General features: G+C 51.8%; 1 protein-coding gene across 1 annotated transcript in view; it reads right to left on the bottom strand.

Moving 5' to 3' along the window:
* PLXNA3 (plexin A3) overlaps positions 1 to 13,341 on the bottom strand; it is a 460,104-nt gene that overhangs the window by 401,209 nt on the left and 45,554 nt on the right. Inside the window, exon 2 of the mRNA XM_069209502.1 lies at positions 236 to 1,509. Within this exon, the coding sequence (XP_069065603.1) occupies positions 236 to 1,396 (1,161 nt within the window). The 5' untranslated portion in view covers positions 1,397 to 1,509. The remainder of the gene's footprint in view (positions 1 to 235; positions 1,510 to 13,341) is intronic.

Genomic DNA, 13,341 nt, shown 5'->3' with positions numbered 1-13,341 from the left:
ATTCCAATATGTCCTATGGGATTTATATTTCAGCGTACGGGATATTCGTCACCGCTGTGACTGAGTAACTCATCCGCCGAGATATAAATCAGGCCCTAATCTCCCCACACAGATACATTTTCAGAATGCATGCTAAGTTTTGTAACAATAGCTATGAAAAATTGACAGTTCCCAACAAAAACACATGTATTTGACACCATTCATTATTCTGAAGGATGAAATGAATCACTCTTACCGTGGTGATGCAGGACATCTCCTTGTTGAGCAGCCAGGGGAGGGAAAGCTGGCCCTCTCCCCGGTAGCAGGACTGGATGCGCTCCCTGATCCGGGTGTTGATCTCGCTCAGTGTGAAAAGGCAGAGCACCGACTCGCGTGGCGGGTTGGAGCGGTTCTTTTGACCCTGGGAGAAAACGGTGAAGAGCACATCCTCGTCCTCGGAGATGCCAAGCGACTCCGCCAGCAGCTTGCCTGGCTTGCTCAGGTAGGCACTCTGGATTAGCCGATACTCCACGCCGTCCTTGGTGCAGCCGATGGGGAACTCCACGTAGGAATAGAACTCGCGGTCTCCCGAGCACATGCGCACTATCTTGGAAGTGAAGAACTTCTCTCCAGTGGAGTCCAGCAGGGTCTGCTGGGTATCCAGCTGCAGGGTTAGGAAATAGACAAACTGCTTGCTGACAAAACCATACACGTAGTAGATGTCGAAGGCTGGGTAGAGGGAAAGTGTATCGGAGGGGATCCTGATCTGGGAGGAAACAAACTCATCTTGGTATACCAGACTAAACATCTCAACGCTCTCCTCATCCTTGATCAGCTTACGGCTGGACAAGGTGGGGAAATACTCGGACTTGCCGTCAGTGGATGTGCCAATGAAGAGCTTGCTGAGGTCCTCTCCTTGTTCCACGATGACCCCAGCCATGGTGTCCGGCTCCCTCACCCCGGACAGGTAGTGCTCCTTTCGATGGTGGGGCTCCCCTAGCTTGAAGAGGTTGTCCAGCTGGAGAAACTGGCAAATCCCTTGCCAGATGCTGCCACAGGCCACCAGCCGCTTCCCGGTGTAGTCGATGAGCAGCAGCTTGTTCACGTTATCAGCTGGTGAGAGTTTGTGGGCACAAAGGCGCACGCTGGGTGGTGGGTAGCAACTAGAGTTGTCCTCGATGGGACCAGTCATGTGAGCCCTCATCTCCGTCAGGTTGGAGGTCAGCTGGTATATCCAATTCACCGCTCCCACGTACACTTCGCCGGTCTCCCTGTGCACTGCCAAGTGGGTCAGCGTGGTGTCTGCCACTGCAAATGTCCGGAAGCCAGTGCTGCTGGTGGCTGTAGCATCATTCAAGAGAAGGAGCGCAGCAGTCAAGAGGATCCCAGAGAGCCTAACTTGAAATTTGGTCCCCATGTTTTAACCAGCAGCCACCTCCTCTGGTACTCCGCTGCCAACGACACCACTAGGAGTCCGCGGTGAACAGCCAGGTCCAAGACCAGTGCCCTCCACATTCAGACTGTTAGCACCTGAAAGGAGGAAACAAACTGAAAGTTAGCCTTTTGTGATCAAAGATGTCAGCCAATAAACAGAGTGGAGTTGAAGAAAAGGTGATGCAAGATTGAATCAAATGGTTCAGCGAGATGGTAGAGCAACACGCCTCTATGGACGCACACGCAGTCGATACTGCGGTACCAGAAATGACATGGGCCTGCCACCCTCCGTTGCATGGTCAGCCAGAGCATCCTTAATGCACGTTCAAGGCATTCCCCCGTGTCTACTGCAGGGTTCTCTGTGCAGAAATGTCCAAGGAACTCTTTAACCACCAACTAAAACCTCAAACCCCGCTCGACACTAGGCTAGTGGACGCTAATGGAATATTTTGCACAAAGCTCATTCTCAAACTGCATTACTGCCAAGTGCTCACGCTTCATTGAAAATGTCAACTTCAGTTAAATTTCACATGGATGCACATCATTGCACATGAAAGAGAGAATATCCCAGGACAAGACTCCTGAGACCCCCTTCCTTGAATCAATAAAGACCACATGAACAAAAGATCATTCTGTATTTCAGCCTCTAGGGGATGAAACAAACTGACAGACCCAGCACTGAGAGAAACCACCTCACCATCAGAGAAGACAAGTCTAGACTGTGGGAGCACCTGCTGGGACTCAGTCTGCAATCTCCAACTCATGGAGACCTCCAGGCCCAAATCTAAGCATGAACCATCCAGTAAATGCTGCTGCTTCACATACCTCCTATGTTGAGAGGTTGTCTGTACTTTACCATACTCTCAGTCCGACTCTTTCAATCTCCTACCTGCTTCCCTCGACCCAGACCTCGGCCTTGTGCCGGTGAGTGGCAGGGCGTCACAATGGAACGACAGGTCAGCCACTAGGCAAGACGCATCCCAAACCTTTCCTACTATCATGACTCTCAAACGACTTTCCAAACTCTTCCCTCCTATCTAATTCTTCCAACAAAGAGGCGCACTCGTCCACCACATCTTCCCTTTACTAATCCAGCTCGGTTAATCTAGCCCTTTTCAGATTACTACTAAACGCATGGGATCGCAAGAGCGCAAACCTAAGCTGACCAAAACTCATCCTACAAGGCGAGAGGACATACTCCGAACCACTCCTTGTTTACATCTAGCCTTTGGTTCGGGAGTACTGTGTTACTCGCCGCAGTACACTTCACGCCTCACCAGAAGTAGTACCTTCTATATGAATACAGTTTACAATTACCAATACTAGTAAGTAGGCGTTTGCAAATTGAAAGCAGTTCTCTAACACATTACGTATCAAACAGTTCACTTGTAACTGGACAGCCCCAGACAAAGCGCAATGCGCCTAACGCCACAGATCGAAAAGTTAGAGAACACATCTTGGTAGCAAGATTACTCGGCCGTTACCCTTACGCACTGCGTGTGATGCATACGACTATTAGTCCCAGCAAGGACAGGGTGTGTGCAGCAGACTCATGGTGGGCCCAAGCCACCGAGAGTTGTCACCTGGAACAGAAGATGTGTCTTGCTCTCAACAACCACATGATTGGCAGCCTGTGAACTTTGACTCTTAAAACTACCTTGGACTCCAGCTCATTTGGGCATTAGTTGAAAACATTCTTATTTCAGACACTTGCACAAACCACGTTGTACATGGCAGGGTCCAGCCTGGCCTTCAAGAGCACTGAGTATCATTCAGAAGCTAATTCTAAACAAATGTTCACACCACAGATGATGCTATTTCAATGAGTACTCTTGAAGGTCAGTGTTCGCTGATGGGTGCATTTTGGTGTCTATTTCTTCCACCTTCCACCTTACATGGCAAGAAAGCCTGACCCTTTATGAATATCACCAAGATCTTTTATGCTGTTGGGCACGGCACAGATTGGCCCCTCTCTCTGATCAGGGTTTGCGTGAGGCAACTGCAGCATTAGGCTGGTACCTTGCCTGTTCACTGTTTACGGGTAATCTACCTGTGCTGTCCTCAAGACTGGCACCAAGGACATCATGAAACCTTGGTGTCCTGCAGCTTCTGTAGGCAAAGGACAGTCTCTCTGCAGAATGCCAGAGTGAGTACAGCAATTTGGGGGTGGGGGGCAGCGATGCACCACTGGGGAATCTGATAGCAGCAGAGGATGTTCTGAAGACCTGAGAAACTCAAACTTAGGGCCTGATTTAGAACTCGGCGGATGGGTTACTCTGTCACAACGGTGATGTTACCGCTGAAATTCTAAATCCCATCATATTATGGGATTTAGACTTCAGAGGGTGGGCTATGTGTCACAGGCCCTAAATCTTGTAAGTATTGCGTGCTGTAGAGGTCCGCTGATGACCTAGGAGCTTTGCAGTCACTAATGCGTAGACGAAAACGCCCACCAGCCTGGCCTGGTGCAGCCTCCTGCCTCGCGATATGCACTTCCCCATCTTTGAGATCGGCTGGGCTCTGAAAACACGCTCGCGCGAGGTGAAGCAGAAGGAGGTGTGTCCATCGACAGTATATGCTCCCGGATTTATGGTATTTTCTTCTTTTTTTACAAAAAATATTTGTCTGTATTTTACAATTTTTATTTTTTGGTCATCTTATCAGTATTTATCTGGATTTAACCCAAAAAATTGCCCTCATACCTTGATGCCTGTCCAGTTTTCTGATATTGATGGCCAAATATAATAAACAAATAAAATTTGCATAATAGCACAAACAAATTTGAAAATACGGAGTCACTGAAGGAAATATCATGTTTTTTTAAATTCCACATGCTGTCAATCTGCACAAATATTGGCTGGGACTTCATGAGCAATTTGTAAAGACTGAAAAAATACCAACTTTTCTATATTTTTTTCAGTTTTAAAAATAAATACAGACAGGAAACACATTGTTTTTTCTCTGTGTATTTATCTGTAAAAATGGAAAACTGGGAGCCTTCATACAAATACATTGGTAACACCGTTAACATCTGCAGGAACCCACAAACACCCAGCGGCCGATCCGGGAGCCTCTTCTACAGGACCTGGTGCTGCTATCCAGTTTTCAAGTTTCAGTGGGCAAAATAGAGATTATTTCTCATATCCCACCATCCGTTTGTAATTATTTGTTTTCGGCAGCAGGAGTCTGATATGCTCATCCGAACAGTGCATGGGTTTCCTTGGCTGCCTCTTCTCATCTCCCCTCTAGCTACAGCGTTGCGACCTCGCACGATTACAGGCGAGACTGGAGATGAAGGTAGCATGGTCTTGGCCCTCCCAGTAGTGTTCCTCCAGTGGGGAGTGTTTGGGGAGTTACACCCCCCCCCCAATAAGTGTATTTCTGATAAATAGTCGGGTACAGGTGCTTTCAGTCCCTATTGTGAGATGTCAATCAGATTTCACCAGGAATGTTTTTACACACAGACACACTCGGCTTTCAAAGTTCTCAAAAGATTGCTTATTTTACAAGATATTGTGTTTTCTCCTACCAGTGCATAGTCCTCTCCCTTTCCACTGCCCTTTAAGTTAGGGTGAGTAGGCGGGTTATACGTCGGAACAACGCATGCTGGAACCACGCATGCCTGAGCAACAAGGTCGGAACAACGACCTCGTTGTTACCACTAATGCTTTTACCACGAATACCTTTACAACGATTTTTTGTTGTAAAGGCATTCCTGGTAAAGGCATTAGTGAACGGCATGCATGGATCCAGCATGCGCCCCTCCCCCTGCCCCCCACGCCCACTCTTAAAAATTACTGCAACACCCGCACAACCCCCAAAATGACCGCAACCCCTTACACCCACCCCTAAAACCACCCAACCCCCCTCCCCTAAAACCTAAAGCACCCCCACCCCACAAACCTAAACCCTGATCTCCCCTCCCCACACCTAAACCTTAATCACCCCGAGCCCCCACCCCCTAAAACTAAAAATACCCCGACTCCCCACCCCCTGCCCCTAAACCACCCTGACCCCCCACCCCCTAAAACTAAAAATACCCCGACTCACCTGCCCTTAAAACAGCCTCAGTCCCAGCCCAACTTTCCTCCTCGTTGATCGCGTTGTCCTCCTCAGCCGACTCCCTTCTGTGCATTAACCACGCATGTACGTGGTTCAGCACATGCGTGGTTAAGGCCCTGAACAAGGAAGTCTCGTTTTCCACGACTTCGTTGTTCAGGAGTCCTTGTTCGGGATGCTTCCTGAGCAGGCGTCCTGGATTTACCGGGACAGTCCCGGTTTCCCACCAGCTGTCCCAGTAGATTTCAGGAAATTTAGCTCAGGTTCCGGTCGCCTGAAAACGCTGGGAGGTTAATTTTTTGGTTTTGCAAAGAAGAGATTATTAACAGGTGTTATCAGAAAACAATTTAACAGGCATTATACAGGCTTTAAAAATTGCATTTTATGTATGTTCTTAGTGCTCATTCTGTAATTCTATGCCGATGAGCGCTGACATTCCGTGCAGGAAAATTGTCGTCTTCCTATTCTTGTGAAAAGTCCTGATTTTTGTCTTTATAATTCCGGTCACCCTACCATAGGCCCCGCTCATGCTCTCTGCTCCTGCTATAATGTACTTAAACACGTCAGCCTAAGTGTCGGGAAATCTGCCCCCCCCCCCCCCCCCATTCTCCTCCCCCTTTACTGACCGAGCTACATCCCTGGTCTTCTCTGCGGGCCCCTGAGTCAGCACCGCCATCTCTGGGCCCTACTGGCTCCCAGTCAGTTATTTGTAAGGCGCAGCAAATCGCCCACGAGGGTCTCAAGGCGCTAGGGTTGCTGGCTGCTGCGTGGTGCTTATTTCACTCGAGCTGCTGGGTCTCGAGTGCTTTCCTGGACTGCTTGGGATGACGAGGTTTGAGGTGCAGGGGAAGGTTGTTCCAAGCGGTGGCCGTCAGGTACCCCGCTTTCCGTGTCTGATGTAGCTGAACCCCAACCTGCTGACGGGCCCAGGCACCGGCTCGACGGCAGGACAGAGGGGAGAAAACAGAAGGACATACAGGCACATCAGCAGCAGAACAAAGGCGGCCTTCTGTTTCCAATTACTCAGGGAGGAGACGGAGCGTGTCACGGCAGAGTTCACGGCCCAGCTGAAGTCAGCCAGTAAATGCAGGCAGAGATGAAACCGGGGCCCTGGCGCCTTCACTCGGCTAAATGTGCTCAACTTTTAACCCCCAGAGAGAGGTGTCTCTCCAGCGGGGTGATGTGGGCTGGTTCTGTGTCGTGAGATGGGGCAGGAAATGTCAGGGCTGAGAGCCCTGGGTGGCACTTCGGGGGCTCGCAGATGCCCCCTCACCCCCCAAATCAGAGGTTTTAAGCCCTGGACAACCTGGGCTCTGGCCCCAGCCTTTCATGTGCCCCCGATAGATCCATCTCTGTTCTGCAGAGTCCTGCTCTGATGACCTTAAATAATCCTTAAACAGTTTGTATCAAATACCTTTGTCCTTTGTTTTATATTTAATGTGGGTGATGTGTACGAGTCTATTCTCGACATTTTGCAGAGAAATATGTTTATGTTAGATGCAACATGAATAGAAAAAATTGTTTTGTAAAACAAAAAAAAACAGGACCTTACATGAGAAATGGGAGTGTATCACAGGTTATTCACAGTAATATTAGTGAGCTCCTGCTGTCTTATAATACTGAAAATACAAGTCACTATCCTTGAATAGTAGATGTACACACAGTTACAATTTTGACGTGTGTCTGTCAGTGACCGGGCCAAAGAGGCCATGAAAGAGCAGAAATTGGATCATAAATTAAAAAATGTTCCCAACAGGGGCCACAAAATATGCTTGTCCAAGGGTCCCCAAAATTCTCAAGCTGTCCCTGCCCCCAGTGTACAGAGTAGGTGTAAGGTTCGAGCCTACCAGCTCCTGCAGAATCCGGGGAAGGTGGGGGCGCCGTACATGTGTGTGCGTGGCTTCAAAGCGCCCCAGGATCACAGTTTATAATAAATCACACACAAACGAGATTAGCGAAGAATCAGGCCACGTGTTAAATAAAACAAACTAATGGAGGATTGCGAGCCGGCCCGCAGCGTCACGGCATCAACAACACAACCAGGACACGGGACACATTCAATAAACTCGTGTCTAAGAGCAATTCCTGGCTTTACAAGAATCTGCTCCGAGAATTTTACGAATTAGAAATATGAATTTGTTACATAACGGGCGACCTTATGTGTTTATTTGTATTTATTTATTGTAAACAGAACTCCAAAGGTCACCCAACAATTCGGAAGCCTCTGGGCACAACCATAAAAACATGCAACATAAAACACGGTAATAATAAATTGCGAAAAAAGATCAAACCCACATGTTGGTTGTCATGCGCAGATGCTCGACACAGGGCTCACATACGGTTTGTAAGTGGGTTTGACGTGTTAGCAGCCAGGCAGACTGCGCCCTCCTGGTGTAGGAGAGTTTGGGGGGCCCGACCCCTTAGGGCTGTTCTTATATTCGGGGGAAAGCGTTCCTTCTTCAGAGTTTAATAGTGAAGTCCCAACGGGTCAGCAGACAGAGGCGGGGCACACTCACGGACTCACAACTGCTTAACAGCACTGACCTCAACACAGAGGGATCCCCCAGATCCTGGACCCACCACCACAAAGGAAAGACCCGTCTCCCTCAGTTAGTGACGCAATCGCCGAAGAAGAGTGATCTCGGAATCGACCTCTTCACTCACTCGAACTCAGTCGGAGGGCATTAGTGCACAACAGATTCCCTGGGAGAATGGCCTTGACTCATCACTACGTGAATCCAAGTATTCGCGAATCCACGTCCTCGGATTACATGTTCGATCAACTCAGATGAAAAACTATTTTAAGCATTAACAAATCACCTGCCCCACAAACAACCCCCACCTGCTTGAAGGCTGACAAGGTCAAGAGCAGCATACCACATCAAAGTCAATCCGGTAACCACGGAAACCTGATGTGCGGAAGTGGACAGAGCAGTCACTCACTGTACATCCATCACTAGTACAAGGTACATCCATCACTAGTCAAAACTGTGAAAACCCCCGCCGCAGTCACCAACTGCACCCAGCGCTAGAACCACATATCAACAAACTAGTAACCAAAAAAACAAAAGTTCCCTCCACCCACACATCTGCAATAGCCGTTTGACCAAAACCCAAAGCGCGGGCCGCAGCATCTACGGCTCTCACTTGTGGACAGCGCACACTCACTTCTCTTCGGCCTCCTAATGGATCTTACCAAGGACAACAAACAGACTCCAACTACACAAGTACACAAGAAAGCACAACTCCTGCCTTGTCTGCACTACACGCGGCTACAAACAGGTTAGCGGGTTAGATGGATGTGAAGCCCCCCGACTGAGTACCTAAGGGCCCGGTTCAGAGCGTGGCGGACAGGTCGCTCCGCCATAGACGTGACTGATACGCTGTCTACCGTATAACAATCCCATTATGGAAATGGTAATACGGGATATCCATCATGTTTGTGACAGAGTAACTCTAATAGGCCCTGTGTTTGGACAAAATATGGAATAAAAAGAATGTGAGGACTAACTACGGTTTCAAGAATATCCAGGACAAAAATGTTATGAAGATAAGTTTCTATGGCTAAGCGAAGTTTTACTACAGTTAACGCCACACCTAGGTACCTTGACAATACATATATCTTCAAGGCAGAGACCTGTGGAGTTAAGAATAGTAAATCTACACGTTTACCTAGTTGTGCTTACCTTCTTGATATTTGGTCCTCCATATTTCACAATATTCTGTCCACATGATATTTTTAGATTCAATATTCCATAAGACAACTGCACACAACGCTGATACCATGGAAAAGACACCATTCAACATTATTCATTTGAGCTCAGTCCTCTGGTCTTCCCTAGCAATCAATCAACAGATTTGTAAAGCGCGACAAGTCACCCGCTAGGGTCTCAAAGCGCGAGAGGGGCAGCAAGGGAACAGTCGTCGACGATCAGTTTGGGATCAGTCGTAGAGTCAGGTTTTGTTGTCCTTTCTGAATTGATAGTGTGAGAGATCTTCTGAGGTGGATGGGGAGGGAGCGCCAGGTCTTGTCGGCGAAGTGTGTGAAGGATCTTCCTCCGGCTGTGGTCTTTCGGATGCGGGGGATGGCGGCGAGGGTGAGGTTAGCAGAGCTGTCTGGTGGGCGTGTAGAAGTGGAGTCTGCAGGTGAGGTGTCCTGGTCCAACGCTGGTGCCCTATCAAGCCATCCTCAGTTCTTTGAGGGGTAGGGGGTTAAAACACTTCAAATGTGGTTACGACAAATCACAGCAGAGAACCTCTGGAGTGGGAGGACAGACATCAGCCAAATACTGGGCATGGCAGTGTGCATTACCCTCCACAACAGATCATTTCCACCTCATCTCACCTCCTACCCACAAACTCAACGTTTCCTCCATATAAAGCCTCGATTCTCACACCTGCCGCCCTACTCCTCACACATGCACCAACCCCAAACAAGTCAGCACCACATATTTACCATCCCCCCCAAGGTTCCACAATGTATCCCAGCAAGAGCAGCTCAAGTCATGTTGCAAAGACTCACCCAGCACCAGCTCACGCACAATCACACATCACACCACCCCACTCCATGCCACTGGACCAGACCAAAGCGCCTTCCATGCCGCGCCATTACACACCTCCCCTCTTCATGGTACCCTGTGCTCCACTTCACTGTAACACACACATCACACGACTACACAGCACCACAAACTGCTTAGCACATCACCATTCCAAGTATGAATGCACCTCAATGCCACACAACAACAAAACATAGCATGGTGTACCACACACCACTCACTCCACGCAGGGTGTGCATCCCACCGAACAAAAGCATCACAACACTCCAATCACGCTACAATGAGAGACACCGTGGGAAGAAACCATGGGAAGTGAGATGGAAAAACAAAACCAACAAGTCACTCAGTTATCTGTGAACACGGGCGGACACAAGAAAAGAGCGTAAACCTCAAGCCAGCAAGGATGCAACCCCGAGACAACAAGCTCACAAGGCAACAGCTGTCCAATGGGCGCCCTTTCCGCCTACTCCTGGCGACTGCCGCGCAATGGGGCGTGAATTCGGGTTTCTATGGCAATCGGATTAGGAAAAAAGAAAGTCCTTGCCTTTTGAGTAAAGTTGCTTGTGCCGGGTTCACATACCCGAGGAGCAAAGCGCTGCACGAAACCCCGGAACATATAGCCCCTGCTCGGGGGGTCCCCCGTTCATCGAACCATGCACGGGTTCTTCCAGAGGACAGGGGGGGGTCGGACTCCTTAACCCTATGGGGAAGTGATGCAATATTTATAAAAGTTTGACCCCCTGTGCTTGTTCCCCTGAAGGCGTCTTCACAGCTCGGGGCGCGCATTGCCGACTGAGACAGCACCAAATCCAGAAACCACACAGGGTGTGGCCGGCATAAAACGCCCCTATCCGAAGGCCCAGGCTGGCCCCCCAGAAACCTGCGCATTCTGGGCTCCGGTCTGGCCACCTCGGTGGCTGCGGCCTCGGGCGAGGCACGGCTCGGGCGCACTGGCCACGCTCTAGCTGGGCCTCGCATTGGGAGCAGCCGGAGGGGCTGGGGCTGCCAGACCTGTGCTGGGATGGCAGTACCCCAGCGGCAGGGGTGGTGCTGACCAGGCCCGAGGTGCAACGGCAGACCTTGGGTCCGACTTCTAGCACGGGGGGCGTCGCCAGGACACTGTGTGGGTCTCCGCCTTGGTACTGAAATACGAGGGCGCACTTAGTATCCGGCCTGGAGGAAGAGAGAAATGGTACAGGCCAGCCTGGGGCGCACGGGCAGATCCGTGGGAGGGGGTACGTATGGGAAGGCGGGGGCACAGGGATGGTACAGGCCAGCCTGAGGCGCACGGGCAGATCCGTGGGATGGGGTACTTATGGGAAGGCGGGGGCACAGAGATGGTACAGGCCAGGCCTGGGGCGCACGGGCAGATCCGTGGACTGGGGTACTTATGGGTAGGCGGGGGCACAGAGATGGTACAGGCCAGGCCTGGGGCGCACGGGCAGATCCGTGGGAGGGGGTAAGTATGGGAAGGCGGGGGCACAGGGATGGTACAGGCCAGCCTGAGGCGCACGGGCAGATCCGTGGACTGGGGTAAGTATGGGAAGGCGGGGGCACAGGGATGGTACAGGCCAGCCTGAGGCGCACGGGCAGATCCGTGGGATGGGGTACTTATGGGAAGGCGGGGGCACAGAGATGGTACAGGCCAGGCCTGGGGCGCACGGGCAGATCCGTGGACTGGGGTACTTATGGGTAGGCGGGGGCACAGAGATGGTACAGGCCAGGCCTGGGGCGCACGGGCAGATCCGTGGGAGGGGGTAAGTATGGGAAGGCGGGGGCACAGGGATGGTACAGGCCAGCCTGAGGCGCACGGGCAGATCCGTGGGAGGGGGTACTTATTGGAAGGCGGGGGCACAGGGATGGTACAGGCCAGCCTGAGGCGCACGGGCAGATCCGTGGACTGGGGTAAGTATGGGAAGGCGGGGGCACAGAGATGGTACAGGCCAGCCTGAGGCGCACGGGCAGATCCGTGGGAGGGGGTAAGTATGGGTAGGCGGGGGCACAGAGATGGTACAGGCCAGCCTGAGGCGCATGGGCAGATCCGTGAACTGGGGTAAGTATGGGAAGGCGGGGGCACAGGGATGGTACAGGCCAGGCCTGGGGCGCACGGGCAGATCCGTGGACTGGGGTAAGTATGGGAAGGCGGGGGCACAGGGATGGTACAGGCCAGGCCTGAGGCGCACGGGCAGATCCGTGGGAGGGGGTACTTATGGGAAGGCGGGGGCACAGAGATGGTACAGGCCAGCCTGAGGCGCACAGGCAGAACTGTGGTGAGGTGCACTTATGGGAAAGCGGGGGGCACAGATAGGCCAGGCCTGGGGCGCACAGGTAGAACCGTGGACTGGGGTACTTATGGGAAGGCGGGGGCACAGAGATGGTACCGGCCAGCCTGAGGCGCACAGGCAGAACCGTGGTGAGGTGCACTTATGGGAAAGCGGGGGGCACAGATAGGGCAGGCCTAAGGCGCACGGGCAGAACCGTGGGATGGGGTACTTAAGGGGTGGCAGGGGCACAGAGATGGTACAGGCCAGCTCTGGGGGCACAGACATAAGCATGGATAGGGGTACTTACGGGGAGGACCCCCCCCCCCCGCCCCACCCCACACACACTGCCAGGCTGCGAGGCAGGCGAGGGTTCGGGACGCTGTAGGTCAGTGGAAGGAGCTCAGGGGGTTATTTGGCAAATGTCAGTGCCCCTCACCGGCCCTCCTCAAACAACCACTAGGATTAACGCCCGTACGGCCGGAGCTGCCCTCCACAGCAGGGTGGGGGCCTCCTCTCCGCGGTGATTAATGACTTACAGAATGGGTCTGAGGTTTGACAAATCTGTACGGGAGCCTTTCATCTCCTAGTCATACTATGGCTTCACCGGCTTCCTCCTCGGAGAGCCATATTTCACTGCCACCCCACTCTCCTGACCCCCACCCCCTTAATGAACACGAGGACGCAGAACCCGCTCCACGTGTGCAAGCCCAGCCCCCCCGTTCACAGGTTCTACAGCAATTTAACAAACCAAGGCTTTCAGGGTGACAGCTATGGATTTCTGCAGCAGCCGAGGACCTGGCAACTGAAGGGACCGAGCTGGGCTCCTTTAGAGAGCTTTAGCACTGCCCTGTGGAGATCACTCACTGCCCTGCCGGAGATCACTCACTGCCCTGCCGGAGATCACTCACTGCCCTGCCGGGGAACTGCAGGAATGTCATCTGGGGCTTCACTCACTGCCCTGCTGGAGATCACTCACTGCCCTGCCGGAGATCACTCACTGCCCTGCCGGAGATCACTCACTGCCCTGCCGGAGATCACTCACTGCCCTG

This window comes from Pleurodeles waltl, chromosome 10 (assembly GCF_031143425.1).
Source record: "Pleurodeles waltl isolate 20211129_DDA chromosome 10, aPleWal1.hap1.20221129, whole genome shotgun sequence".
NCBI lineage: Eukaryota > Metazoa > Chordata > Amphibia > Caudata > Salamandridae > Pleurodeles > Pleurodeles waltl.
This window is presented reverse-complemented; position numbering and strand designations above follow the sequence as displayed.